This window comes from Mauremys reevesii, linkage group 9 (genome assembly GCF_016161935.1).
Source record: "Mauremys reevesii isolate NIE-2019 linkage group 9, ASM1616193v1, whole genome shotgun sequence".
NCBI lineage: Eukaryota > Metazoa > Chordata > Testudines > Geoemydidae > Mauremys > Mauremys reevesii.
This window is the reverse complement of record NC_052631.1, coordinates 48,236,626-48,264,613: the sequence shown is the minus strand read 5'-3', so window position 1 is coordinate 48,264,613 and position 27,988 is coordinate 48,236,626. Positions and strand designations below refer to the sequence as shown.

General features: G+C 43.7%; 1 protein-coding gene across 7 annotated transcripts in view; it reads right to left on the bottom strand.

Moving 5' to 3' along the window:
• Positions 1 to 27,988, bottom strand: part of STAG1 (stromal antigen 1) — a 356,975-nt gene that overhangs the window by 50,290 nt on the left and 278,697 nt on the right. For all 7 annotated transcript variants that reach the window (XM_039487594.1, XM_039487595.1, XM_039487599.1 and 4 more), the window contains 3 exons: positions 24,952 to 25,044; positions 5,438 to 5,612; positions 1,265 to 1,404 (listed from right to left, as the gene is read on the bottom strand). In XM_039487594.1, the coding sequence (XP_039343528.1) occupies positions 1,265 to 1,404; positions 5,438 to 5,612; positions 24,952 to 25,044 (408 nt within the window). The remainder of the gene's footprint in view (positions 1 to 1,264; positions 1,405 to 5,437; positions 5,613 to 24,951; positions 25,045 to 27,988) is intronic.

Sequence of the window (27,988 nt, the reverse complement as noted above, 5' to 3'; positions counted from 1 at the left end):
CTGATAAGAAGACTTGCATGATTGGAATGTTAAAATCACTGGTTATGTTTTATTTAGGAAGGACTGAGTGAGCAAAAGGGGAGGAGAAGTAGCACTCTGTCAAAAATGGCATTTCCTGTTTCCAAGTCACTGATAATTCAGAAGAAAATTATCTTGCATACTTATCGATCCATATTCTAACATAAAGCACAAGATGGGGTATCAGTGTTGAACACCAAATCATGCTAGGGAACAGGATAACTGGCTCCTTATGCACCTATCTATAATGCGTAGAGAAAAAAGCTGCATCATTATGGGGGACTTCAATCTGATTGACACACACTGAAGATCTAGTGCTGCTAGTATTAAAACTTCCTTGGAATTTCTACATGTGATAGATGCCTATTTCCTATTTTAAAAAGTATTTCAATCAACATGGGGGAATTCTATATTAGATTTAGTCTTGATAGATAAAAAGGAACTAATCACAGAACTGAAAATTAATGGTAGCTTGGGTATCTTAAGTATCATGACCTGATTATATTTTTTAGTGTGGAAACAGAATAGAGTCCAGAGATGTTTTTTTTTATATATATATACTTGGTGCTTTAACAGGGCCATTTTCACAAAGCTGAAAACAATTATGAGCCAAATCCGTTGGGAGGAAGAATTTAATAAGAAAAATGTGAATCACAATTGTGAATTGTTTTAGAACACTTTACTAGATGCCCACAAAGTCGGAACGCCATATTAGTTAAAAATATCAATCTGATCTACAGGGGAAGTGAAGGAAGCTGTTAAAAAACCCCCAAATCATAACAAATTAAGAAAGTGAAATGATTCAACTGGCCTATTTCATAAATATGCATTGCTTCATTTGCATATTTCATCTCTCTAGTTTTAAGGATTTTTTTAAAATTTATTATTCCTGCTCCTCAATTGCTCTGCTACCATAATAGCCAGGCTTTCATAGAAGTCCATACAATATATAATATTAGGAAGCACTTAGGGCCCTTTAAACCTTAGGGAAAATTTAGCAGAAAAACAAGCGGAAGTTAACCACCTGGCTCTATGATTTCAAAAATATATTTGCTGCAACCTGATCACAGAGCTTTTTGCATCTCAGTAATCAATTAAAATCAGACTGGAGACAGCAGTCAAGAATATGCAACAGGAAAGAAAACAGCACTGGCAGAGAGAGGAACAGAATGGCCTAATATTTTAAGACTTTTCCAGCTACAATTTCTGTGCTCATTTAGGAGAAGATAAAAATATAGAATCATACCTTCATATAGTGTTTGAAGATATCTGCTGCTGCATGCATGTCTACAATATCATAGATAATAAGTTTGCTAAAAGCTGCCAGAAGGTTCCTTCTTTTATGTAAAGCCTCTATTTTGTTAGCTTCATCTTCTTCATCTCCCTCTAAATACAGTAAAAAAAATATTTATTAACATCTGCTGTTTTCTAAGGGAACACAAAACCCTATTATTTTTGTTTAATAAAATCAACAGTTTTTGTAAAATTAAACTCTCCAAAAATACATCTAGCGTACTTTCAGGAGAAACGAAAACCAAAAAGAGTGAAACTCAAGCTGTTTTTTTGTTAACAATCTTGGCAAGAGAACAATTTGCAGATGCTTCGTTAATCTGGTTGCATTGAACCTATGCATTTCACATATGAACAATCAGAAATAACAATCACATTGCAGAATTATTTTTGCAAGAAAACATCTAGGACATGCTTTGATTTGACATTCCTGGCACTCCAAAATAGCAACAAATAATAGAAGATAAATGTCACTTGATTGTGAGAAACATTAACATAAAATGCAACATAAGCACACCCTCTGTGAATGAAAATAAGATATAATAATCAAACGTGAAAATAACAGGCCACGACATAATAAATGAGATTCCACCAATTTGGTAAAAAAGTAGATTAGATGCCAATATTGAGAACAGTGATCACTTCACTGTAGAGTGAATTCTACCAGATTAAAAAAACACAATTGGTATATAAAAGGGGGGCATTTACCTTTTGTAACACCTGTTCTCTAACTATATTGCCTCTACTGAACCAGCTACTTGGGGACAGAACCTTTTCAAACAGTAGTGATGGGCAGGGTCATGTGCATGTCCCTCTAGCCCTGGTTGCTCTGGGCCAAGGGTATGAATAGGACCCCACCAATGTTCCCCTAATTCTCTCTGCCTCCAGCTCAAGTTGCAGTTGTGCCCTGAAGAAGAGAAGGCTTGAAGGGCCAGAGTTGCCTTGTGGAGGCAGTTCTGCTGCCTAAGCTTGCCAACCTAGCAAGGAGGGGTTTAATCTAGGTTCAAAAGGGGTAGGTGAGAAAAGTCCACAGGTAAGTATAAAAAATGGTGACCTTAACAAAGGATTAGATGTGAGATATCTCGATTTTAGTAAGGCTTTTGACTCAGTCCCACATGACATACTCATAAGCAAACTAGGGAAATGTGGTCTAGATGAAATTATTATAAGGTAGGTGCATGACTGCCTGAAGGACCATATTTAAAGAGTAGTTATCAATATTTCATTGTGAAACTGGGAAGATGTATCTAGTGGGGCCTGCAGGAGTTAGTCCTGGGTCCAGTACTATTCAATATTTTCATTAATGACTTGGATAATGGAATGGAGAGTATCCTTATAAAATTTCAGATGGCACCATGCTGGGAGCGGTTGTAAGCACTTTGGAGGCCAGGATTAGAATTCAAAACAACCTTGACAAATTGGAGAATTGGTTTGAATTCAACAAAATGAAATTCAATAAAGACAAGTGCAAAGTACTACGTATTGGAAGAAAAAAATTAAATGCACAATTACAAAATGGAGAATAACTGGCTATGTGGAAGTACTGCTGAAAAGGATCTTGAGTTTCTAGTGGATCACAAATTGAATATGAGTCAACAATGTGATGTAGTTGCAAAAAAGACTAGTATCATTCTGGGGTGTATTAACAGGAGTGTGGTATGTAAGTCACGGGAGGTAACTGTCCCACATTCGTTGGCACTGGTGAGGCCTCAGCTGGAGTACTTGAGAAGAGCAAGAAGGGCAGAACCTCTGATCTCAACAGGTTCTTCTGAGCGGGATCCCTGGATAGGGATTGGAGGAGGGGATTGAGAGGAGGAATAATTTTGAATTCTATTGGATAATGTGAAATTATTGTGAATAATTTCTAAAATTACTTGTCTGTGGTAATAGATGTTTAGACGTTAGATGCAGATGGTCTCCAAAAGGAATGAGACTAGATTAAAATTGGATCACAACTCTCAGGCATTATGTCAAACTTGGGACCTAAGGCCTGGCACAGTAGATTGTGAAGATAATTGGTTCACCTCCTGTTTGTGGTTTGGTTTGTGGTTTAAAGCTCCATCTCTTTTGCTGAGAAGACTGTTGAGGATGATATTGTTGATGATAATATTGTCTCCTTTAGGTAATGTATGGGGAAGAGGAAGATGAATTCTGTTGTGCTGGTACCTGAAAACTGATATTCCAGGACTCTCCCTGGACTGCTCATAAATGCCCAAGAGTCTAGTGCTGTACCTGCTCGTTCATTTTTCCAGAAACTCATCTGTTCTAGAACTGAACAATCCTTTTCCCTAAAGGGGAGATCATCAACCTTGGAGTTGGTTTCAGAGAAAGCCTGAAGATCTAAGCCAAATATACCTTCCAATGGAAACTGCGGAAGTTACAATTCTAACTGCAGAACCTGAAGAATCAAACAATGCTCTCAGGGCATGTTTCAAAACGTAATATCCCTCCATAATGATGGCATATGTGAGTTTTCTCTGTTTATCTTGGAGAGATTTGGTGAACACTGACATTTTTTCCCAAAGATTATATTGGTAGTGTGTCACTATAGCTTGGTAATTCATTACCCTTAAACCTAAAAGAGAGGAAGAGAGACTTTTCCCCCCAGTAAATCCAGACTTATTTGAAGGAATAGTATGCACCTGTCCATTTTTAGATCTTTGTACAGCCACCTCTACAACCAAAGACTTCATGGCTGGATGTGTGGGGAAATATGAGAAATTGTCTTGGAGCATGTGGAATAATTTGTCTGCCTTTTTAGACATCACCTGAACAGAATCTGTACTTGACCAGATTAAATTTTGCAAGTTGTAGAAAACCATCTAACACAGGCAGTGAAACTCTGTCAGAGGCGCAAAGACCAAGGATGTCAAAGACTGGGCATGAGTGCTCCGCTATTGAGGCGGTTAGTAATTCGCAAGTAGTTGCCATTCATTCCATTAACTCATGAAAAGCAACAGAATTTTCAGATGGAGAGGATGCAGAAGTCACCCTCACATTTTCATCAGCAGATGTAGGATTGTCAAATTCAGGATCTGTCTCCTGATATTTTTGCACAACAATCTGCTCCTTTACTATGGTAGGAGATCACTCTCTCCTTATGTTTCATACACAGATCAGGTATCTTCATATCTGAAAAGAAATACAGAGAGCAGAAGGCATGGTTGTGAGGCAGAAGTATTAGCTACACTTTGATGAAGTTTTTCTGAAAGTGAATACTACATAGCACAGCTGTTGGGAAGAGCAAAATCGGTATCAGGATTAGAACAAGTAAATAATATTTAGCTATAATATAGCACTTTACATCTTCAAAGCACTGTTCAAACAACAGTTGTTAACTAGAACATGACACCTAGATGCTGAAAAGCAACACTATCTGATCTGTCCTCTTTCACAGTTAAAGGAAATGCTTTGTTCCTTCCACAGGAAGAAATGAACATAGACAGACAGGAAAGAAGGACAGCTTCATCTTTAAATCCTTTCTTAAAATTCACCTCTGTCGTGATGCCTGCGAAACATTAAATGCTGAGGATCTGATGTGCTGTGACTGTTGTTTATTACACTAACTGTAATCATCTCACCTTCTGCTCTCCTTGCTAGCTGCTTCTTGCACCACCTGTTATCTCTCACCCTGTACTCAGACTGTGAACTATTTAGGGAAGGGACCACTTTTTCATAGACTTATTGAGTTTATAGCCAAGAAAGGACCATCTAATCTGACCTTCTTTAAATCAAAGGCCATAAAATTTCACCCTCGAATGAGCCTAATAACTTATGTTTGACTAAAGTGCATCTTCCAGAAAGGTATCTGGTCTTGAACATCGATCCATTAAAAAAAATTACAACAATGAAGGAAGAATGCTATTACAGGTGTATGCCATGGCCATTTATACTCTCTCCCATCCTCTGAATGAAAATGCTCTATGAAATTTCACTTTATAACATCGTTATCTGTTGTAAAGGTGTGCAGGACTACTGATCGTGTACCAACATTTATCTCCAAAGAGAGCAAGAGGCAAAAACAAGAACTTCATTTGATACATTTCGGTGCACAGATTTGTATTTTTTCCTGAATGTCTTGTGTGTCAGGTGAGAGAGGACAAGTACAAAACGTGATGGCTAAACATACCCATGCTCTGGTTCTCGTCATCTTGGTCAATGAAGACATGGTCCATCACAAAGCTAAGGAGTTCAGACTGGAGCCCAGAGTCTGGATTGAACACCAAAGGTTGAAGACCCTCTCTACCTCCAGTCATCAGCTGGTGGCTAAAAATCATCAAGAGATCACAGAGCAGCATGAAAGCCTGAAACACAAAGTTACTGCATTCAGTTAACCCATAAGGGTCAAGATCATTTTAAAATATAAATATGCTGTTTATATAATTTCTAGACATTTTCCCATCACTAACTGGTAATTGTCCTTCTGTAACAATGCAGAGTTGTGATAGTTTGATACTCTTGGGTCCATGCTTTGTGAAGGAGATTACAGGGAACTTCTATAACTTAAGTTTTACACCTTTGACTTCTAACAGAATACTGTTTGCCACCTTTCCAGTGGCATCAGATGGACCCTCACTACCTTGAACTGCCAGTTCTTTATTACTGAAACAAACAAATTAAAATTGGAAAAAGGAAAATGAGAGATAACAAAACTTCCAACACTAAGATAGGTGGGTGGTTAGTGAGTGAAGATCTATCACAGCTGTTTATCTTACAAGAACAAAAGATCAAAAGTGCCCAGTTTTCCTTGAAATCCATGGAAGTTGCACATGCTCATTTGCAGGGATGAGTAGGCAGCAGGTAATTATCTCTTCTGCAGAGATACATACTGTGACAGATCCCTAGCTCCTGGAGGATTTCAATAAAATATGCAACAGTGAAGTAACCATAACAATACCTAGATTTTCATCCATAGTTCTTAAAGTGTTTGCAACAAAGGGAAGTATTATTTTACAGATGGGGAAACTGTGGTACACAGAGTTGAAATTACTTGCTCGGGGTCACCCAGCAGGCTAGTGACAGACTCCTGAGTCCAAGTCAGTTGAGTTCCAGTCTAGAGTTCTATCCACCAGACTGCACTGCCCCCCGAAAGTTAAGATGCTGCAACAAGGGAAAACTGAGATAAAAGATAGAATGTACGTTGGTGTGACATTGCACCCCATAATGCTTTATAGGATTATGCTTATGAGTGTAAATATGACATAACTGCAATATGTTTTATGCTAGATATGCCATGTAACATATTTCTGCAAAGGTTATGATCGACTAAATATATTCATCCTATTTGTATGCATGTATCATTTTTCTATTCCAAGTTATTAATATTGGCTATGTACTTGTTTGATTTTAAGTAGCCTCAGTGAAGCATTTGGTCAGCTTCTTGAGAAAAAACTATTCTCAGTAAGTGCCCAATCAAGAAACACTTAAGCTAACAATGGACCTTGATAGACACCAATCTACATCTGAGCTTTCCTGGGAACCTCCTGTAGAAAAAGGAGTCATGCATGGACATGTGACTTGCCCATGTGACACCAAAACTCCATATTGTAGCAGGATTGTACACAGGGGAAACGAAGGGTTTCCACCCACAAAAGAGACTATATATGCCCCTAAAACCCCCTCCATTTGGTCTTCAGCTGGCACAAAAGATAGCCTCTTCATCCAAGGAGATGTCTGAAAGAAACTGGAACATAGGACAGTAACTACAGGGGTTTGAGGGATTGCTGGACCTAGACTAGGAGAAAGTCTAGTCTGTAAAAGAGGCTTATTGGAACATCTCTGAGGGTGAGATTTACCTGCATTTAGTTTTTACTGTACTAGACTTAGACTTGCGTGTCTTATTTTATTTTGTTTGGTAATTTATTTTGTTCTGTCTAGGATTTAAGTGGTTCCAAGTAATAACACTTTTTATATTTAATAAAATCACTTTTTACTTATTAATTAACCCAGACTAAGTATTAATACCGGGGGGGAGAGGGGGAGACAAACAGCTGTGCATATCTGTCAGTGTTATAGAGGGTGAACAATTTATGAGTTTACCCTGCATAAGCTTTATACAGGGTAAAATGGATTTATTTGGGGTTTGGATCCCATTGGGAGCTGGGCATCTGAGAACTGGAGACAGGAGCACTTCTTAAGATGTTTTCAGTCAAGCCTACAGCTTGTGGGGAACATGGTTCAGACTTGGATCTGTGTTTGCAGCAGGCAAGCGTGTCTGGCTCAAACAAGGCAAGGTACTGAAGTCCCAAGCTGGCAGGGAAAACGGGCTCAGAGGTAATCTAGGGACATCAGGTGGCAGTCCTAAAGGGGTTTCTGTGATCCAACCCATCACAATTGGTTCAAAGAGTTACATAAAAACTAAAATAATGAGAGGGGTAAGTTACCTCTAAAAAAATTAGGTAGAAAAACTAGAATGACATCCAAAATGAAATAAATTATGAGGGAATGGATGAGTTAAGGCACTAGTCTGCGAAAAGGATAAAAAAAAAAACACTGCTAACTAAGCAAATCCTTGATTCTTGCTGTAAGCCTGAGTCTCAGTCATAATTCTTTGTAACAGATATCTATGTTGTTGCCCTAAATCTTCTAGATAAAAATTGTTTGAAGTTGGCTGCAGAAGATGACAATTCTAGAACAAAACTGAACTTCACATGTTCTTTAATATGCCGGCTTGCCAATGATATATGCATTTACTGCTTTTTAGGCACTGATTTCCTGGAACAAAAGGAGGGGAGGTTAGTTATTAGTAAGGCTGTGATTCTGTCACGGATTATGTGACTTTCCGCGACCTCTGTGAATTCTACAGCTGCAGCAGCCAGTGTGGCTGACCCTAGGACCAGCTGCTTGGGCACTCCACGGCCAGTCGCTGCTGGAGCGGCCATGGGGCCAGCCACACTGGCTACTGCTGGAATGTCTCTGAGCAGCTGGCCCCGGGGAGCACCCAGCAGCAGTGGTCCTGGGAGTGGCCAGAGCAGAGGCCCCGGGGAGCACCCAGCATCAGTTCCAAGGGTGGCCACAGGGACCACCCGAGCAGCAGCGGTCCCCGGGGTCATTGGGAGAGTGGTTCCCTGGGGCCTCGGAGTAGTGGGCCACCAGGGGCAATCAGCCCCCACCGCTGGAGCAGAGGACCCCCAGAGCAGTGGGGCCCAGGAGCAGAGATTTAGTCATGGGTATTTTTAGTAAAAGTCATGGAGAGGTCACGGGCTGTGAATTTTTTGTTTATTTCTCGTGACCTGTCCATGACTTTTACTAAAAATACCTATGACTAAATCTTATCCTCAGTTATTAGTGTCAGGGGCATAGCTGGCTCCGAGCTTCATCACTAGGCAACCCAGCAAGCTCAGCTGAGCACCATGAGCCTTCTCCAAATGACCATGCTTCCTGATTGGGCAGAAGAGCTTGCGTCCCGCTACATGAGCCTTGAAGTGGCAGCAGTAGAGCAGTAGCTCAGGGCGTACAGCACCCCCAGCTGTGCTTGTGCCCTGCTCCTGCCTCCAGCCCTTGTTCCAGTTTTCACCGCAGCTCCAGTCTAGTCTTTGGCTCCCAGCCCTGCTCCTGACTCTGGTTCTCACCCTTGGCTTGGCTCCTCAACCCTGATTCTGGCTTCCCTCTCTGCTGATACCTGACTCCTAGATGGACGCTCAACACTATTCCAAACTGCCACTGCAACCACCAAATAAGGTCCCACTACACCCTAAGAAGGCCGCTCACACCCTGGCAGCTTACAGTTTGAACAGTCCACAAGGACCAGAAGTAGGGAGAGTCACACTTTGAGAACAGAATGCAGTCCTTCAGGCTCAGGTATACACGCCAGGATGGTGCCTGTGAGCTCCCGACCCTCACACCTGCTACCTGAGAGCCCAAGGTCCCCCTATCTGACAATTTCATTGGAGACTGTCCCAATTCTGGGTTTTTTCAAATTAATGTCACCTGCTCTTCATACTGCAACTGCTATCATACCCCACAGACCGTTCCTAAGCAGGACTTGTGATTAGCCTGCTTACCAGAGAGGCCCTGGTTTAGGCCTCCCCACTATTGGAGGTGTCTAACCCTCTTCTTAAGTATTTTTGATGACCCTAACAGAGAGCGCACTGCAGAAGCTGCACTCCAAGCCCTCTGACGGGGTTCCAGCCTATCGTCAGATATGCAGCCACGTTTCGATGCATGGCAGCCAATCCCTGCTGGGATGAAGCCGTGCAACGAAATCACTTCCAGCAAGAACTCAATGATCCTTTTAAAGATGAATTAGCTCAGGTAGAACCCCCACGTACCTTAGGGGGCCCTGATCAAGCTGTGCATTAGGATTGATAACTGGCTAATGGAACAAGGGCATGAAAAAAAGTGCAGCCCCTGCCCTCATCAAATAGGACCTCTCTGTCATATGCAACTCTGAGTAATCTAATGGACCCCAAGTTAAGGCAGGTTGATCAAGTACTGGTGCTGGGCTCTAGGATTCTGTTTGTACTGCGAGGAATCCAAGCATTTTGCAGCATGGTGCTCAGCCAAGAACCAAAACCCCTCCAGGTTGGGAAATGCCAGAAACCAATCCCAGTGGGGGGGACGGGGCTGGGTCAGTGTTTCACTTCACTTCACAGTAAGCCACTCTGCTGCCACTTTGCTGGAATCGTGAGAATCCCTAACCAGCACATCACTTGTCTTCCCCTCCCCTCTGGCACTCCGGGATGCCTGACCTCTGATTGGAGGCATTTGTTGACTCATGCACATCTGGTAACTGTGTCAACCAAGAAATTGTCAAAAATAATCTGATTCCTACCTCCCACAAAGACTCTACTCCAGGGGTGTCCAAAGTTTTTTTGGTGAGGGCCAAATACAGAAAAATAAGCAAAGGCCCGGGCCACACACAAGAGGTGACATATTGACACATGATTACTGTGTGTATTTCTAACTCACCTATAATGTGAAGAACATTGCTCTCAGTGGGAGCAGTGATGCTGTCCTTTGGATTGAAGGATGGCTGGGATGTCAGGAGAAAGTTTGGTGGTTGAGACACGAAGGGCTTCACAGAGATGGCTATCAGTCATTCTGGATCTCAGTCTGCTTTTGTTCTGATTTAACAGAGAAAATGTTTGTTCACATATGTATGTTGAGCCGAACAGGCTCATCATTCTTTTTGCGTGGCGTCTCATCAGAGGAAACTTGGCATGATCCAAACTCTGATAGAAGTCAGGGAGGGAGAGAAGCTGATGTTGACTCTTCAGAGAATCATCACATTGCATTTCAATCAGTTCTAACTGCAGACTCTCCTCCACTTCTTCTGCATCCACCAGGAAGGGGGTCGAGAACAGCTTGATTTGTTTTTCAATGACAGAAAAATCTTGAAAACGCTGGTTGAATTCTGTCACGAGAGATGTAATTACAGAAGCATATTTCTCCTTTTTAGCAGAAAGGTCTGCCTTTGGAAAAGCAGACTTGATTTCAGACAGCGCAGGGAAGTGTGCAGCATTAAAGCTTCGTAGTTGTGTCTCAAACAGGCGGAGCTTTACACAGAAGGCTTTCATGTGCGCATACAGGTGTGACACCAGCTGTTCTTTGCCTTGTAGGTTCTTGTTCAGTGTATTCAGATGATGAGTGAGATCAACTAAAAATGCCAGGTCTGCCAGCCACAGAGGGTCACTCAGTTTATGAAGAGGTCGGCCCTTCTCTTTCAAAAACTTGTCGATTTCTGATCTCAGCGAATAAAACCGCTGCAGCAAAGAGCCGCGGCTGAGCCAGCGCACATCAGAGTGGTAGAGTACATCCCCGTATTCAGCATCCACGTCAGATAAGAAAGCTTGAAATTCCCTGTGGTACAGTCCTCTAGCTCGAATTATGTTGACAGTTTTTACAACAGTGTTCATCACATCGCCCAGCTGGACAGTCTTGGCACACAGTGCTTCTTGGTGGATTATACAGTGCATCCTAACAGCCTCATCTCCGCTCTCTTTTACCTTGACGCACACCATGGATGCCATTCCTTTGCGCTCACCCCTCATGGCCGGAGCTCCATCCGTTGTTACTCCACAGAGCTTGTCCCATTTAAGCCCCATCTTTTCAACTGCCTCTGACACAGCGTCAAAAATATTTCCACCCGTCGTTGTGCCTTTTAGGCTCATCATATCAAGCAGCTCCTCCGTACAGCAAAAATTATCATCGACTCCCCGCAAAAAAATTAAAAGCTGTGCGGTGTCTGTGGCGTCTGTGCTCTCATCGCATGCTATCGAGTAAAAATCAAAAGCACAAGCTTTCTCTCTCAGCTGAAGTTTCAGGTTAGCTGACAAGTCCTCGATTCTCCGCACCACTGTATTTCTGGATAAGCTCACGTTGTTGAAATCCTGCACTTTTTCCGGGCACATTACTTCTGTGACTTTGATGAGGCACTGCTTTATGAAATCACCGTCTGAGAACGGTTTGCCATGCTGGGCAATAAGTTGTGCGACTTCATAGCTTGCTGCTGTGGCGTTTTCCTGTATTTTGTTAGCACGAAAAAAAAACTGTTGTTGAGCTTGCAGGCTAGCTGCCATTTGCTTGAAGTTCTGTGCTCGTTCGGCACCTGTGTACGATGCGTAGCTCTGATGCTTGGTCTCATAGTGTCGACGGACATTATACTCTTTCATCACGGCAACATCTTCATTGCAAATCAAACAGACACACTTTCCGTTGATTTCTTTAAAGAAATATTCATTTTCCCACCGTGTTTGAAATCTTCTACACTCACTTGCTATCTTGCGTTTCTTCGGTGCTGCCATTTCTGGTGACTCGTGGTAAATATTTTTCTTTGCTTAATTTTGTTTAGTGGAGAAGCACCTTTTCTGTGACTGGCTCCATCTAGTGTTGAAACTGAGAAGTGCAACAGAGTTGAGCTCAAGCGCCATGTGCGGGCCATATTCAATTATATTTTCAGAATTTGCTGCGGGCCAATAAAAACTGACCCGCGGGCCGCAGTTGGCCCGCGGGCCGTAGTTTGGACACCCCTGCTCTACTCAGTTTGTTGAAACCAATGAAGGGTCACCCCTCTCTTTAGGGCCCATCATGTATGAGATGGTGCACACAGAGATTACCACCAGCAGCAGCCACCAGGAAATCATATAGTTCGGGGTGGTCCATGCCCTTCATTTACCAGTTGTTGTTGGTGCCCCATGGCTCATTGCCCGTGACTCCCTAATTTGCTGGCAATCAAGGACAGTGCTCTTCTGCTCCCTGCAGTGCCAATGAGAATGCTGCCTGAGCCCCTGTCCTCAGTTGATCACACTCTGTGGTACGCTCCAACCCCCAAGACTCCCAGAGACACAAACAGTGGGCCCAACCACACCTAAGATTCCTGTCAAATACCTGGAGTCCCCCAAGGTGTTCAACACACAGAAGATGGACACCCTACCACTGCACCACAGTTATAACTGCCTTATCGAACTCCATCTGGGGAGTGGAGGTTCTCTTTGGAGGCATTTACACTCTCTCTGAGCCAGACCTACAGGCCTTTCCGGAATTACCTAGAGGAAAACCTATGGAAGGAATTTATTCATCACTTCACCTTCCTAGCTGGCACGGTCCATCTATATAGGCAACATTCTCATCATCTCTGAAAAATCAAGAGCTCCATGATCGTCATGTACATATTCTAGATTGGCTTTGCTACAGAATCAACTCTATGCCAAGCCTGTGAAGTGTGAATTTGACAAGGAGACAGTGTAGTTCTTGGGTTACATCATCTCTCCAGCAGGGCTCGCCATGGACCCCTGCCAGGAAGTGGCGATTACATTGGAAGGCACCCTCAAATGTGTGTGGGACACACAAATTCCTGGGTTTTTCAAATTTTTATAGGCAAGTCATTAAGGGGTTTTCCAGTCTGGTTGTGTCCTTAATGTCCCTCCTCAAGGAGGAGGGCCAGATTCACCTGGTCCACTAACACATAGGCTGCATTCGATCATCTGAAAAGACCCTTCACATCCACCCCCATTTGAACCCACTCAGGCCTTAATCATTGAAACTGATGCCTCAGACTTTGAAATAGGTGCAGTTCTTTCCCAATTTGCAGTTTCCCACCAGCTACTTGACCTCTACACCATTCTCTCCTGGAAATTGATCCCCGTGGAGAAAAACTATGACATATGAGACAAGGAACTCCTGGCCATATGGGCTGTCTTTGAGGAGTGGCATTACCTCCTTGAAAGGGCCCACACTCCTGTCCAAGTTTTGACTGATCACAAAAAATTAGAATACTTACAGACAGCCTGATGGTTAAACCAATGCCAGATCTGCTGTGCATTTTTTCTATCCAGATTCAATTTTACAGTCACCTACACTCAGGGACTAAAACTGGGAAGGCAGATGCCCTTGTCCCACAAGCACGAGCACTACAAAGTAGAGGAGAAAGCTCTGATAACCATTATCAAACCCTCCCATTTCATCAGAGGGACAGGCAAAGGCCATCTAATGACCATCATCAGCTCCTCATTGACCTATCTGTGGCACCAATCTGCAAGTCCCTGAAAAAACCCAGTGTCTCCCTGGGGTCAAGTTTCCATCTACAGCAAGGCCTCCTCTGCCAGAGGGATCACCATTACACTCCTGAAGGAGACCCCCAACTACAAGTATTGAGATTTTGCCATGACTTCCCCGTCAGGATATTTTGACTAGTTTAAGAATCTGATTTCCAGGTATTTCTGATGCCAAACTAATGAAAAGACATCAAGGACTATGTTAGGATGTGTGATCTCTGTGCCCACAATGAAAAACAGCACGAGACCACTGGGCCTTCACATGCCTCCACGCCCATGGTCCACCCTCTCAATGGACTTCATTGTGGAGTTGCTCCACTCCCGAAAGCACTTGGTGGTCCTGACAATTGTGGACCTCCTGACAAAATGGCCCATTTTCATCCCTACCGTACCCTTCAATCAGGCCATGAAATGGCACAGCTCTTTTTGGAACATGTCTTCTGGCATGCTATGGCATGATCAGAACACATCATTTCTGACTGGGGCACCCAATTTGTCTCCTGGTTCTGGCAGGAATTCCTCTGCCTCCTTGGCACCAAACCCCTCATCTCAATTGTCTACCACCTTCAGACTGACAGCCAGACCAAAAGGGTCAACCAAACAATGGAACAGTACCGCTGCTGTTTCTTGATTTTTTACTGAGATGACTGGATTCTCTCAGTATGCCTAGCCAAATTGCTTATAATAATACAATCCATGCCTTCACCCAGCAGAGCCCATTCTTTGCATATTTTGATTTTCTCCCTCATTTTCAGCCTGAACTATCAGAAGGCCCCTTCTGTTTTGGCAGCCATGGACTTGGTCCTCCATCTTCAACTAATTCATCAGAGCTTACAGAGCATTTGGTTGTTGCCAAGGAGTCTTCTAAGAACTATGCCAATCACCATTGTCATATTGTCCTGGATTTAAATGTAGGTAATAAGGTCTGGCTTCCAGCACAGAATTTAAAGTCATCCCATCCCTCTGCCAAGCTCAACTACAATTATCTCCAGCCTTTTCAGACCACCCAGAAAATAAATCCAGTGATCTTCAAACTCCAGCTCCTGGAGACCCTTAAGAGCCACCCCATCTTTCATTTCTCCCAGCTAAAACCAATCAACAATCCCTTTCCCAATCAGATGGATCCACCACAATCACCCATAACAGTCCAAGGCAGGAAGAGTATGAGGTCCATCAAATCTTTGATTCCTGATGGATCAGGGTAAGCTCCAATACCTAGTGGACTGGAAGGGGTACAGGCTGGAGAAGCAATCCTGGAAGGCCACAGAAAACATCCAAACCCCTTTTCTGTTATAGAAATTTCAACAGCGAAACTCCAACAAACAAAGACCAGGGCTCCTAGAAGGTCCTTTAGGGGAAGGGGCAGTCAGGAGCACAGCTGGCTCCCTGACTGATCGCTAGGCAAATAAGCAAGCCCAGAGGGCCCAATGAGCCTTCTCCAAATGGCCTTGCTTCCTGATTGGGCAGGGGAACCAGCAGCCTGCCACTTGAGCCTTACAGTGACACCAGCATAGTGGCTGCTCAGTGTGTACCACACCCAGAGCTGGGCTTTCCCTGGACCTGCCTCCAGCCTTCGTTCCAGCCCAACCCCCTATCCTCTCCAATCTAGTCTTTGGGTATGTCTACACTATGAAATTAGGCCGATTTTATAGAAGTCAATTTTTAGAAATTGATTTTATACAGTTGATTGCATATGTCCACACTAAGCGCATTAAGTTGTCAGAGTGCATCCTCACTACCGTGGCTAGCATTGACTTACGGAGCGATGCACTGTGGGCAGCTATCCCACAGTTCCCGCAGTCTCCACCGCCCATTGGAATTTTGGGTTAAGCTCCCAATGCCTGATGGGGCAAAAACATTGTCACGGGTGGTTTTGGGTACATGTCGTCAGTCACCGCTCCCTCTATGAAAGCAATGGCAGACAATCGTTTTGCATGTTTTTCCCTGGGTTACCTGTGCAGACGCTGTACCATGGCAAGCATGGAGCCTGCTCAGCTCACTGTCACCGCAGCTGTTGTGGGCAAGTCTACTGTGGGGGATGCTGTGAGCCAAGTAGCCAATGCAATCATTGACCGTCTGTTATCAAGGGTAGTGACTCTGGGAAATGTGCGGGCCTTTTTAGATTTTTAGGTGCATCATATTCCTGTCCTTTGTCACTGGTGAAGAAGTCTTGCAGCTATACATTCCAGCCCAGTCGGCGCTGTAACACCCCTTAGCACTACTGTGTTATGTGTCAACCACAGATCCAGGGTTCTTGCTCTCTTGCCTTGGCCGAGGTACCTTGCCCTACCCAGACCTCCAAGCATTCGACACAGAAGCACCGGTAGCAGCTGGCATTGCTACACAGCAGCAGCTCCTTTCCTTCGGAGCAGATGGTGCAGCAGGACTGCTAACCGTGGTCATCCACAGCTTCTGCTGCAACTCTGCTTTCCTGCTCCCCAGCGACGAGCTCAGGGGATTCGTACTGGTCCTCCTGGGTGCTGCTGGCAGCAGACGGTGCAGTAGGACTGGTAACTGCCCTCGCTGGACATGTAGCTTGGCTGGGGGTTCTGGAAATGTCTTCCCTGCCCAGCTCCTAGCAACCTCCAGGGCATGGTGTATGGCTCCATCACTTCCCCTGCAGCTCTTCTCTCCTGCTCCCCAGTGACGAGCTCAGGGGATCTGTTCATGAAACCTGGACAGTAGTAAGGAGCAGTTCAACTATAGGTTGAGCAAGTGCAGAACGATGGTAGAATGTGTCTTTGGACGTTTAAAAGCTCACTGGCACTGTTGGTCAGACCTCAGTGCAACCAACATTCCCACTGTTATTGCTGCTTGCTGTGTGTTCTGTAATATCTGTGAGAGTAAGGTGGAGACATTTATGGAGAGGTGGGAGGTTGAGGCATATCGCCTGGTGTCCGATTTTGAGCAGCCAGACACCAGGGCGATTAGAAGAGCACAGCAAGGCGTGCTGTGCATCAGAGAGACTTTGAAAACCAGTGTCATGACTGGACAGGCTTCAGTGTGACAATTGTGTGTTTTTCTCCTTGATGCTCCCTTTGCTGATTTTAATTCCCTGTAAGCCAACCATCCTCTCCCCTTCGAAATAAAGTAACGACCTGCCTCCGCTCTTCGCGCTCACTTAATTCTTTCCTGGTCCCTGCCACTGAATGGCTCCATGCAGTAAGCTGTGCCCTATCAGTGCGGGAGGACTGCATGAGCTCGGAAAACATGTCATCGCAAGTGCGGTTTTTTTGCCTTCTAATCTGCGATAACCTCAGGGACGGAGATGATAGGGGGAGTGCAGAAACATTCTATGCACTACGATTCTGGGGGGGACTGCATGGTCACCTGTGCTGCTGAGTTCGCCACACTGACCAAACAGGAAATGAAATTCAAAAGTTCCTGGGGCTTTTCCTGTGTACCTGGCTAGTGCATCGGAGTTCAAAGTGCTGTCCAGAGTGGTCACAATGGAGCACTCTGGGATAGCTCCCGGAGCCCAATACCGTCTATTTGCGTCCGCACTACCCCAAATTTGACCCAGCAAAGTTGATTTTAGGCTACTCCCCTCGCCGGGGTGGAGTACAGAAGTCGATTTTAAGAGCCCTTTAGGTCGACGGAACAGGGTTGGTTGTGTGGACACATTCATTTTTAAATCGACCTAATGTGGCTAAATTCGATCTAAGCCCATAGCATACACCAGGCCTTAGACTCCCTGCCTTGTTCCTGATCCTGACTCCGGTTCCAATTTTTGGCTTGGCTTCTTGACCCTGAGTTCAACTTACCCTTCGGCTTGGTGTCCTGATTGTGACCCTGGTTCTGACCCTTGGCTTGGCTCCTCAACCCTGATTCCAGCTTCACCCTCAGCCAGTACCTGACTCCTGGATCTACGCACACCACTACTCTGAACTGCCACCGCAGTGACCAGATATGGTCCTGCTCCACCCACTAGGCAGGCTGCCCATGCTCCAGCAGCTTACAGTTAGGAACTCTACTTTGCGTAAGTGCCGTGTTGTGCCTGTGAACATTCAGCACCTGAGCGTCTAGAAGGGAGTGCAGCTTTTCAACCACCTCTGTTCCTTTCTTCTCAATCTCAGGGTCTAAGGCCTGGTCTACACTATGCGTTTATACTGAATTTAGCAGCATTAAACCAATTTAACTCTGCACCCGTCCACACAACGAAGCCCTTTATATCAATATAAAGGGCTCTTAAAACCGATTTCTGTACTCCTCCCCGATGAGGGGAGTAGCGCTGAAATCGGTATTGCCATGTCGGATTAGAGTTAGTGTGGCCGCAATTTGACGGTATTGGCCTCCGGGAGCTATCCCACAGTGTACCATTGTGACCACGCTGGAAAGCAATCTGAACTCGGATGCACTGGCCAGGTAGACAGGAAAAGCCCCATGAACTTTGGAATTTCATTTCCTGCTTGCCCAGCGTGGAGCGCTGATCAGCACGGGTGGCCATGCAGTCCCAAATTCAAAAAGAGCTCCAGCATGGACTGTACGGGAGATACTGGATCTGATCGCTGTATGGGGAGACAAATCTGTTCTATCAGAGCTCCGTTCCAGAAGACGAAATGCCAAAGCATTTGAAAAAATCTCCAGGCTATGATAGACAGAGGCCACAGCACAGTGCTGTGTGACAAGCGTAACAGAAAGCCAAAGAATCAAATGGACGCTCATGGAGGGAGGGAGGGAGAGGGTACTGAGGACTCCAGCTATCCCACAGTCCCCGCAGTCTCCGAAAAGCATTTGCATTCTTGGCTGAGCTCCCAATGCCTGAAGGGTCAAAAACATTTTCCCGGATGTTTCAGGGTATATGTCATCAATTTACACCCTTCACCCCCCCCGAAAGAAAAGGGAAAAAAACGTTTCTCGACTTTTTTCAATGTCACCCTATGTCTACTGCATACTGCTGGTAGATGGGGTGCTGCAGCGCTGAACACCAGCATCCCCTTCCCGGTGGCAGACGGTACAATATGACTGCTATCCATCAGCAGCAGCAGCCCGTGAGTGCTCCTGGCTGGCCTTGGTGAGGTCGGCCGGGGGCGCCTGGGTAAAAATGGGAATGACTCCTGGTCATTCCCGGCAGATGGTACAGAACGGCTGGTAACCGTCTTCATCATAGCAACTGGAGGCTGAGCTCCATCAGCTCCCCCCCTTTCATGTCTAAAGAAAAGATTCTGTACCGCCTGGACTACCATAGCAGCGGGAGGCTGGGCTCCTCGCCACACCCCCACCCTTTAATGTCCTGCCTGGACTATCATAGCAGCTGGAGGCTGCCTCCCCCTCATTTTATCTCACTAAAAAGTCAGTGTTTCTTATTCCTGCATCCTTTATTACTTCATCACACAAATGGGAAGACGCTGCCACGGTAGCCCAGGAGGGAAGCAATGGGTGGGGTTGTTGCAGGGGCACCCCCTAGAATGGCATGCAGCTCATCATTTCTGCGGGATCTCTGGGGCTCTGACACGGAGCGGCTGTGCTCTCTGCTTCTCTAGTACACTTGCCCCATATTCTAGGCAGGACTGATTCTATTTTTAGACAAAACAAAGAAGGGAATGACCCGGGGAGTCATTCCCATTTTTGTCCATGCGCCCCCTGCCGACCTCAGCGAGGCCAGCCAGGAGCACCCATGACAGCAGCAGACGGTACAGAACGACTGATAACCGTCATCTCATCGCCAATTTACATGGCATGGCAGACGGTGCAATAGGAATGGTAACCGTCTCTGCTACCTTGCAAAGGCACATGAATGCTGCTGTGTAGCACTGCAGTACCACGTCTGTCAGCAGCATCCAGTACACATACGGTGACAGTGACAAAAGGCAAAACGAGCTCCATGGTTGCCATGCTATGGCGTCTGCCAGGGCAATCCAGGGAAAAAGGGTGTGAAATGATTGTCTGCCGTTGCTTTCACGGAGGAAGGGATTGAGTGACGACATTTACCCAGAATCACCTGCAACACTGTTTTTGCATTGGGATCTCAACCCAGAATTCCAATGGGCAGGGGAGACTGTGGGAACTATGGGATAGCTACGGGATAGCTACCCACAGTGCAACGCTCCAGAAATCGACGCTAGCCTCGGTACATGGATGCACACCGCCGAATTAATGTGCTTAGTGTGGCTGCGTGCACTCGACTTGATACAATCTGTTTTACAAAACCGGTTTATGTAAAATCGGAATAATCCTGTAGTGTAGACATACCCTTACAGGTTAGTAATCTTTCTTTCTCTGGAAATCACTGTATGGTGCCACTCAAGGCAATCTGGAAGGCATACTTCCCAGAGGAAAGTGGGTTGAAGAGTTCTCAGCTGAAAACAACGTGAGTCCGGTGGCACCTTATAGACTAACAGATTTATTTGGGCATAAGCTTTCGTGGGTAAAAATCCTCACTCCTTCAGATGTATGGAGTGAAAATTAGAGATACAGGTATAAATATACTAGCACATGAAGAGAAGGGAGTTACCCTACATGTAGAGAACCAGTGTTGACAAGGCCTTGCTTCAAAAACAGACTTCAAAGAGAAACTACAGAGCTACAATTCATTTGCAAACTTAACACCATTAATTTGGGCTTGAATAGGGACTGGGAGTGGCAATTTTCCCTCTCTTGGTATTGACACCTCCTCATCAATTATTGGGAGTGGACCACATCCACACTGACTGAATTGGCCTTGTCAACACCCTCCGGCGGCTTTTTATTTTGTTTTTGCTCCACCGCCGGCTTTTTTTTTTTTCTCCCTCCGCACCCCCTGTGTCCCGATATTTCATCTTTGTCATCTGGTCACCCTAGCGGGGTCTCTGAAAAGGGCTTTGAGGTAATCTAAGAGAACCAGCTGAACATGAACTCTCAGTGCAATGCAGTGGGCAAAACAGGTAACAGTCCTTGGAAATAATAATAAGGGACTATCCAGTGGGAGTGGAGAAGTGGCATTATCACTGTATATGGAACTGGGGAGACTACAACTAGATTATTATGTAACTGTGTTCGGTTCTGATGCCACACTTTTAAAAAGGAAGTTGAAATACTGGAGAAGATTCAGAGACAAGCGACAAGAATGATTTGAGGCTTGGAAAATGTGCCTTGAAATGAGAAATTAAAGGATCTCAATCTATTTAATTTACCAAAGAGACGATCAGGGGTGACTTAATCACAGTATATAAGTTCCTACATAGGGAAAATACCTGATCATAGATGGCTCTTCAAAGTAGAAAACAATGATATAAAAAGATCCAGCCTGGACTTCAAAGATTACAAATTTAAAACTAGAAATAAGATACACATTTTAGCAGTGAGGGTAATTAATCACTGAAACAGCTTAACAAGGGATGTATTGAATTCTCCATACGACAGGCCAAGATGTCTGATAGATGGAACATGACTGTAGAGACCAAAACTGAGAACATGTGGGCCAAGACACAGTCAAAGAGCTGAGGGACTGGTGCTGTGTCACACTAAATGCTATCAGCTCTATGTTTGTGCATACAATTTCGTGGTGGTACATTTCCTTTTCTGTAATAGTATACCCCAGGGGTCTCAAACTCAAATGACCACGAGGGCCACATGAGGACTAGTACATTGGCCCGAGGGCCGTATTACTGACACCTCCCCCACGCTGCCCTCGCCCCCACTCCACCCCTTCCATGAGGCCCTGCCTCTTCCCACTCCTTCCCTGCCCCCATTCCAACCCCTTCTCCAATATCCCCACCCCCTCCCTGCCCCCAGGGGATGCAGGGGGTGTGTGGGGTGTGGCAGGGGCTCAGGGCAGGGAGTTGGGGTGTGGGGTGCAGGAGGGATGAGGGGTACAGCAGGGGGTCAGGGAAGGGGGTTGGGGTGCAGGAGGGGTGCGGCAGGGGGCTCAGGGCAGGGAATTGGGGTATGGGGTGCAGGAGGAGTGAGGGGTGTGGCAGGGGAGCTGCCGAGCCCCTGGAACCAGCATTGACACCTCAGACTCCACCTGCAGCTTAAGCACAGCCTCTGCCAGAATTCCACTGAATGTGTGAGCCTGCTGGGTTACAGTTTAAGTCTCTTCAGAGCCATGTGGTAGATGTAGCCTAAAACAAACACACACTTTGCACAGACATTTAACACATCATTGTGTTTTATTTACTCACCTGAGAAATACAAAGAGCCCCACAAAAATAATAAACCCTACATGCAGTTCCCTCTCTCTAGCTCACCCTTCCTTTGGAGGACCATCTGAGTTCAGGTTGCCAGCCCTTCTGCCCCCTTACCTCATCCAGCTCTTGCAGCAGCTTCCCTCATCTTAAGATGATAAAAATAACCAGAGAGAGACAGAGAGCCAATAGAGCATCTTCTGCCCTTTATAACCTTGCCGTCTCCTCTGTCAGGTGACTCCATTTAGTTTCAACAAGTGACCCCAGACTCTTACCAGTTGACTTCATTGCTAGGTGATGGTCCCCTGATAAACCAGTTCTCTTGGGTGGGAGCCAGTCTTTTGTCTAGAGTTCAATATGTCTCCACTTAAGTCAATATACCTCCTTGGTTAACCTTTTGGAATTCTAGGCCAACATGGTGGCAACAGTACCACAAAAAGGTAAAGAACCCCATATCCAAAATGGATTTTGTAGCTTGGTAAACATACATATAGTGAATTCATAATCTCACACACAATTCATAAATTGTTCAGTCTTATTCCCCAAATCACTACAGTATGGTTTGGATTTAGTAGATGGGGAACCAAGGATGATGCATTATTCAGGAGAGTATTCAACTAGTAACAAAAGAGAAGAGTATTAAGGGGAAGCAAAATGCAAATACAAAAACACATAACTCAGACTCGAGGCATCATGAATGTAAAGGATCAAGGTGTCAAAGGATAAAGAAAAAAATTCTTTAACTGTTTACATATCTATGCTAGAAGCCTGGGAAATAAACAACAGGAATCAGAAATACGCATTTTTAAAAATAAATTTGGCACAAATAGTATTATGGAAATCTGGTGGGATGAGTCACATGACTGGAATGTTACAATCACTGGATACACCTTATTGGGAAAAATTGAGCAGGCAGGAGGGGAGGGCAATGTCACTGTACATCAAAGATACTAATAGCAGCTTTTGAGTAATTCACAGTTCTGAACTGCAGGACCTGGAATGCTTCTGGCTCAGACTTCCAAATGATAAAGCACAAAATCAGCTAAACATCTGTTTTAGACACCAAATCAGACTATACAACAGGATGAACAGCTCTTTAAACATCTATTTTTACTGTGTAGAAAGAAAAACTGAATTATCATGGAGGCTTCAAATCTGGGGTACATATGGTGGAGGATTCATGCTACCACTTGTGATATGTCCTTGGAGCTTCTAAAAATGAGTGCTTTAAAAGGCCCAATTTTCCAAAGTTAAAACAATTAAGAACAAAACTGACTGGGAGGAGAAATTTAGACAAAACAATGTGAATTATAATTTGGAGCTGTTTAAGAAAACTTTATCAGATACATCAATTTGACAATCACAAAAGAAGACTTTTTTGATTTAAAATAAGAGTAAAAACCCATCCTAGATAAGAAGGGAAATGAATGCAGTAATAAAATTCTATCAATCAAACAAATGGAAAAGGGGGAAGTTGACAGCAATGACTATAAATTAGCAGTTATGAAATGCAAACAATTTGATAAGGGAAGCTAAAGATATCAGTGAAAAACTCCATGGCCACTAGGGTTAAGGACAATACAAAGGAATTTTTAAAAGATATCAGGAACAAAATCAGGAAATCTTAGCAATGGTATAGCTCTATTACTAGATAAAGATGGTAAAATTGTCAATGCTGACGCAGAAAATGGAGAAGTGTTCAATAAATATTTCTGATCTGAATTTGAAAAGAAGCTGGATGACATTCACATCCTACAGTGGTAATGAAACATGTTTTATGTAACGAGGCAGAATGTTAAACAGCAGCTACTAAAGTTAAACATTTTAAATCTGCAGAATGGGATAGTTGTACCCAAAAGTTTAAAAAGAATTGGCTAAGGAAATCTCAGAGCCATTGATGTTTAACAAATCCTGGAACACTGGGAAAGTTTCAGAGAAATGGAGAAAAGATAATGTGCTAATATTTAAAAAGGGTAAATGGGATAATCTAAGTAATGATAGGATGGTTAGCCTCATACTGATTTTGGGCAAGTTCCTGGGAAAGCCTTCAGGAAAATATTAAAGTATAACGACAAAATTAATGCAAACCAACATAGTTTTATAGAACATAGATCTTGTCAAGCAAACTTTATATTGTCTTTTGATGAGATTTCACAAAGTATTGCTAAACCCTTATATATATGGGCCAATTCTGAGAGGAGACCCTTCCAATATCTAATACATAGTAATGGGCAATTACACTTAACGATGAAAATCTGCTGCCTACCCATACAATCATAATGTATGTGCACATGCACGCACACAGAATTTCAACCAACCTGGCAAACAGGGAAGGAAGCAGTAAGCCCTGAGTCTCAAGGAAGTGAACATTATGAGAACCAGAAAATTCCCCAAGTATGATTTTTTGAGTTAGGAGCTAACTGGAAGAGACACTGACTGGACAGATCAATTTTGAAGAAAAACTGAGTTTTCCTTAAGAAGAAATGGCTGTTTGTAAACAGAAAGTCTGTTGCAAAACAACATCTGAGATCACTGATTCAGTGTCCTCCAGGGTATTCCTATACCATAGTGGCAATAAAAGAACTGCTATGGGAGACACTGGTTCTCCTGTTGGGGAAGCATGCCTTCCTAAAGCCAATGGCTTGCAACTCTAGAAGTATCAGATTTCTCCACTCTCAGATTGGCACAGACACAGAATTGAAGAACTGTCACAGCATGTACCAGTGGCATATTGCATTTTGTTGCATTACTGGGGCAGCATAATGTGAAACAGTGTTAAATATATACACCTCTAAAACACTACATGCTAAATTAATCCCTGATGTAAAGTCATAGTCTATGGTGCAGGATGAATTTGGCTCATTATGCTGTGCTCAGAAAGAGTCTGTATGAATATATTTCTATGGCCAGTTTGTTCCGTTTATTAAAAGGAATAGCGCAGAATTTTTTTTCAAAACAAGACATCTAATAAAAGCCTCTTTTTGACTCTTGCTATGCTTAAATGATCAAACTTTTGTAAAGAACATGTGACTGCATTTCTTTACCTGTTCTTTGACTGGAGTGTTGACATTCGATAGGCACTGCTGGCAGACAGCCAGAAAGGATTTCACAGTTTTCCTCAATACCAACAAGTCCTCCTGAATAAACATTAAAAAGGGATAACATTCTTTAAATATTAGAGCACAAAAACATAAGATCATGAGAATGGCCACACTGGGTCAGACCAATGGTCCATCTAGCCTGGTATCCTGTCTTCTGATAGTGGCTGGTGCCATATACTTCAGAGGGAATGAGTGGAACAGGGCAATTAGTGAGTGATCCATCCCCTGTCATCAAGTCCCAGCTTCTGGCAATGACAGGTTTAGGGACACCCTGCTACCTATTAATTATATTGGGTGACCTGGGTCCTTGTGTTACGTGAAGGAGTAAATAACATTTCTTTATTCACTTTCTCCACACCAGTCATGATTTTATAGCCCTTTATCATACCCACCTCAGTCATCTCCTTTCTAAGATGAACAGTCCCAGTCTTGTTAATGTCTCCTCATATGGAAGCTGTTCCACACCCCTATTCATTTTTGTTGCCCTTCTCTATACTTTTTTCAATTGTAATATAATTTTTTTGCGATGGGGTGACCAGAACTGCATGCAGTATTCCAGGTGTGGATGTTCCATGGATTTATATAGTTGCATTATGGTATTTTTCTGTCTTATTAACTATCCCTTTCCTAGTGTTTGCTAACATTCTGTTAGCTTTTTTGACTGCTGCAGCCCATTGAGTGGATATTTTCAGAGTAGTATCTTGAGAAATAACAGTCAGTATAGATCCCATTGTTTTGTATGTATTGTTGGGATTTTGTTTTCCAGTGGGCATTATTTTGCATTTATCAACATCGAATTTCATCACCCATTTTCTTGCCAAGTAACCCAATTTTGTGAGATCCCTTTGTAATCCTTTGCAGTCAGCTTTGGACTTAACTATCTTGAGTAATTTTGTATTGTCTGCAAACTTTGCCACCTCACTGTTTACCCCCTTTTCCAGGTCATTTATGAATATGTTGAACAGCATTGATCCCAGTACTGATCCCTGGGGGACCCTGTTATGGATCATTCTTCACTGTGAAAACTTACCATTTATTCCTATTTTTGTTTCCTATCTTTTAATCAGTTACTGATTCATGAGAGAACCTTCCCTCTTATCCTATGGCAGTTTACTTTGCTTAAGAGCCTTTGGTGTGGGACCTTGTCAAAGGCTTTCTGAAAGTCCCATATACTATATCAACTAGATCACCCTTGTCCATGTGCCTGTTGCACCCTCAAGGAATTCTAATAGGTTGGTGAGGCATGATTTCACTTCTTTACTATAATGTCAACCAATTTGCCTGGTACTGAAGTTAGGCTTACTGGCTTGTAATTGCCAGGATTCCCTCTGCAGCCTTTTTAAAAAAATTGGTGCTACATTAGCTATTGTGACAGACCCAGACCGGTTGAGGGTCACAGCAAACCTCTGAGGCAAGCCCTAACTGCCTAGAAGTGCAGGACCCCCCAAGGCAAAGCCAGAGCTCTGCCGCACTATCCTAGTATAGATGCTGATTTAAGCAATAGGTTACATAACACAGTTAGTAGTTCTGCAATTTCAGATCTTAGTTCCTTCAGAACTCTTGGGTGAATACCCTCTGGTCCTGGTGACTAATTACTGTTTATCAATCTGTTCCAAAACCTCCTCTACTGACATCTCAGTCTGGGAGAATTCTTCAGATTTGTCACCTAAAAAGAATAGTTTGGGTGTGAGAAACTCCTTTGTAATGAAGGAGTTTGTAATCACATCCTTTGTAATGAAGACCAATGGAAAGAATTCATGTAGCTTCTCCACAATGGCCTTACCTTCCTTGAGTGCTACTTTAGCATCTCGGTTCTCCAGAGGTCCTATTGACTGTTTGTCAGGCTTCCTGCCTCTGATTACTTAAAAAAACTTTTTGTATTAGTTTTTGGGTTTTTTGGTAGTTGCCCTTCAAATTCCATTTTAGACTGCCTAATTATATTTTTACACTTGTGTCATAAACAGATAGTTAAGGGTTAAAGTCTTTTTTACCTGTAAAGGGTTAACAAGCTCAGTAACCTGATGAACACCTGACCAGAGGACCAATCAAGGGACAGGATAATTTCAAATCTCTGTGGAGGGAAGCCTTTGTCTGTGTTCTTTTTTTGAGTTGTGTGCTCTCTTTGGATCTAAGAGAGGCCAGACATGTCTCCAAGTTCTCCTGGAGTATTTCCTACTATCCAGTATAGTGAGTATTAGAAAGGCGAATTAGTCTTATAATTTGATTTCTACATTTGCAATTGTGTGTTTGCTGGAGAAATATCTTTATTTCTGTTTGCTGTTACTTTGATTATTCTGAGAAAGGAGCGGGGGGGGAGGGGGGGAGAGCCTCTCCAGGTTTATAAGTTAGACCCTGTATTTTTGCATCCTGGTAATACAGAGATAGTGTACTTTTCTTTCTTTCTTTAATAAAATCTTTTCTTTTAGAACCTGAATGATTTCTTCCCTTGTTTGGATTTTCAGGGGAAGGGGAGGGGGGAAAAGTGAATCCCTCTTTGTTTGATTCAAGGAGTTTGAATCAAGGTATTTTTCCCAAGGACTAGGGAAAAAGAAGGGGAGGGGGAAAAGTGAATCCCTCTTTGTTTGATTCAAGGAATTTGAATCCAGGTATCTCTCCTAAGTACTAGGAGAGGGGAGGAGGGAAATGGATTATTTCCCTTTGTGTTGAGATTCAAGGTGTTTGGATCTGTGTTCCCCAGGGGAAGTTTTTGGGGGAACAGGGAGCGTGTCAGACACTTAAAACTTGACTGGTGGCAGCGAGAACCAGATCTAAACTAGGATTTTAGTTTAGAGGAGTCCATGCAGGTCCCCATCTTGTGAACGCTAACGTTCAAAGTGGGGAATAAACCTATGACAACTTGACTTGCCAGAATTTATACTCTTTTCAATTTTCCTCACTGGCATTTGACTTCCAATTTTTAAAGGATGTCTTTTTGCCTCTAACCACCTCTTTTCCTCCTGTTTAGCAATGGTGGAATTTT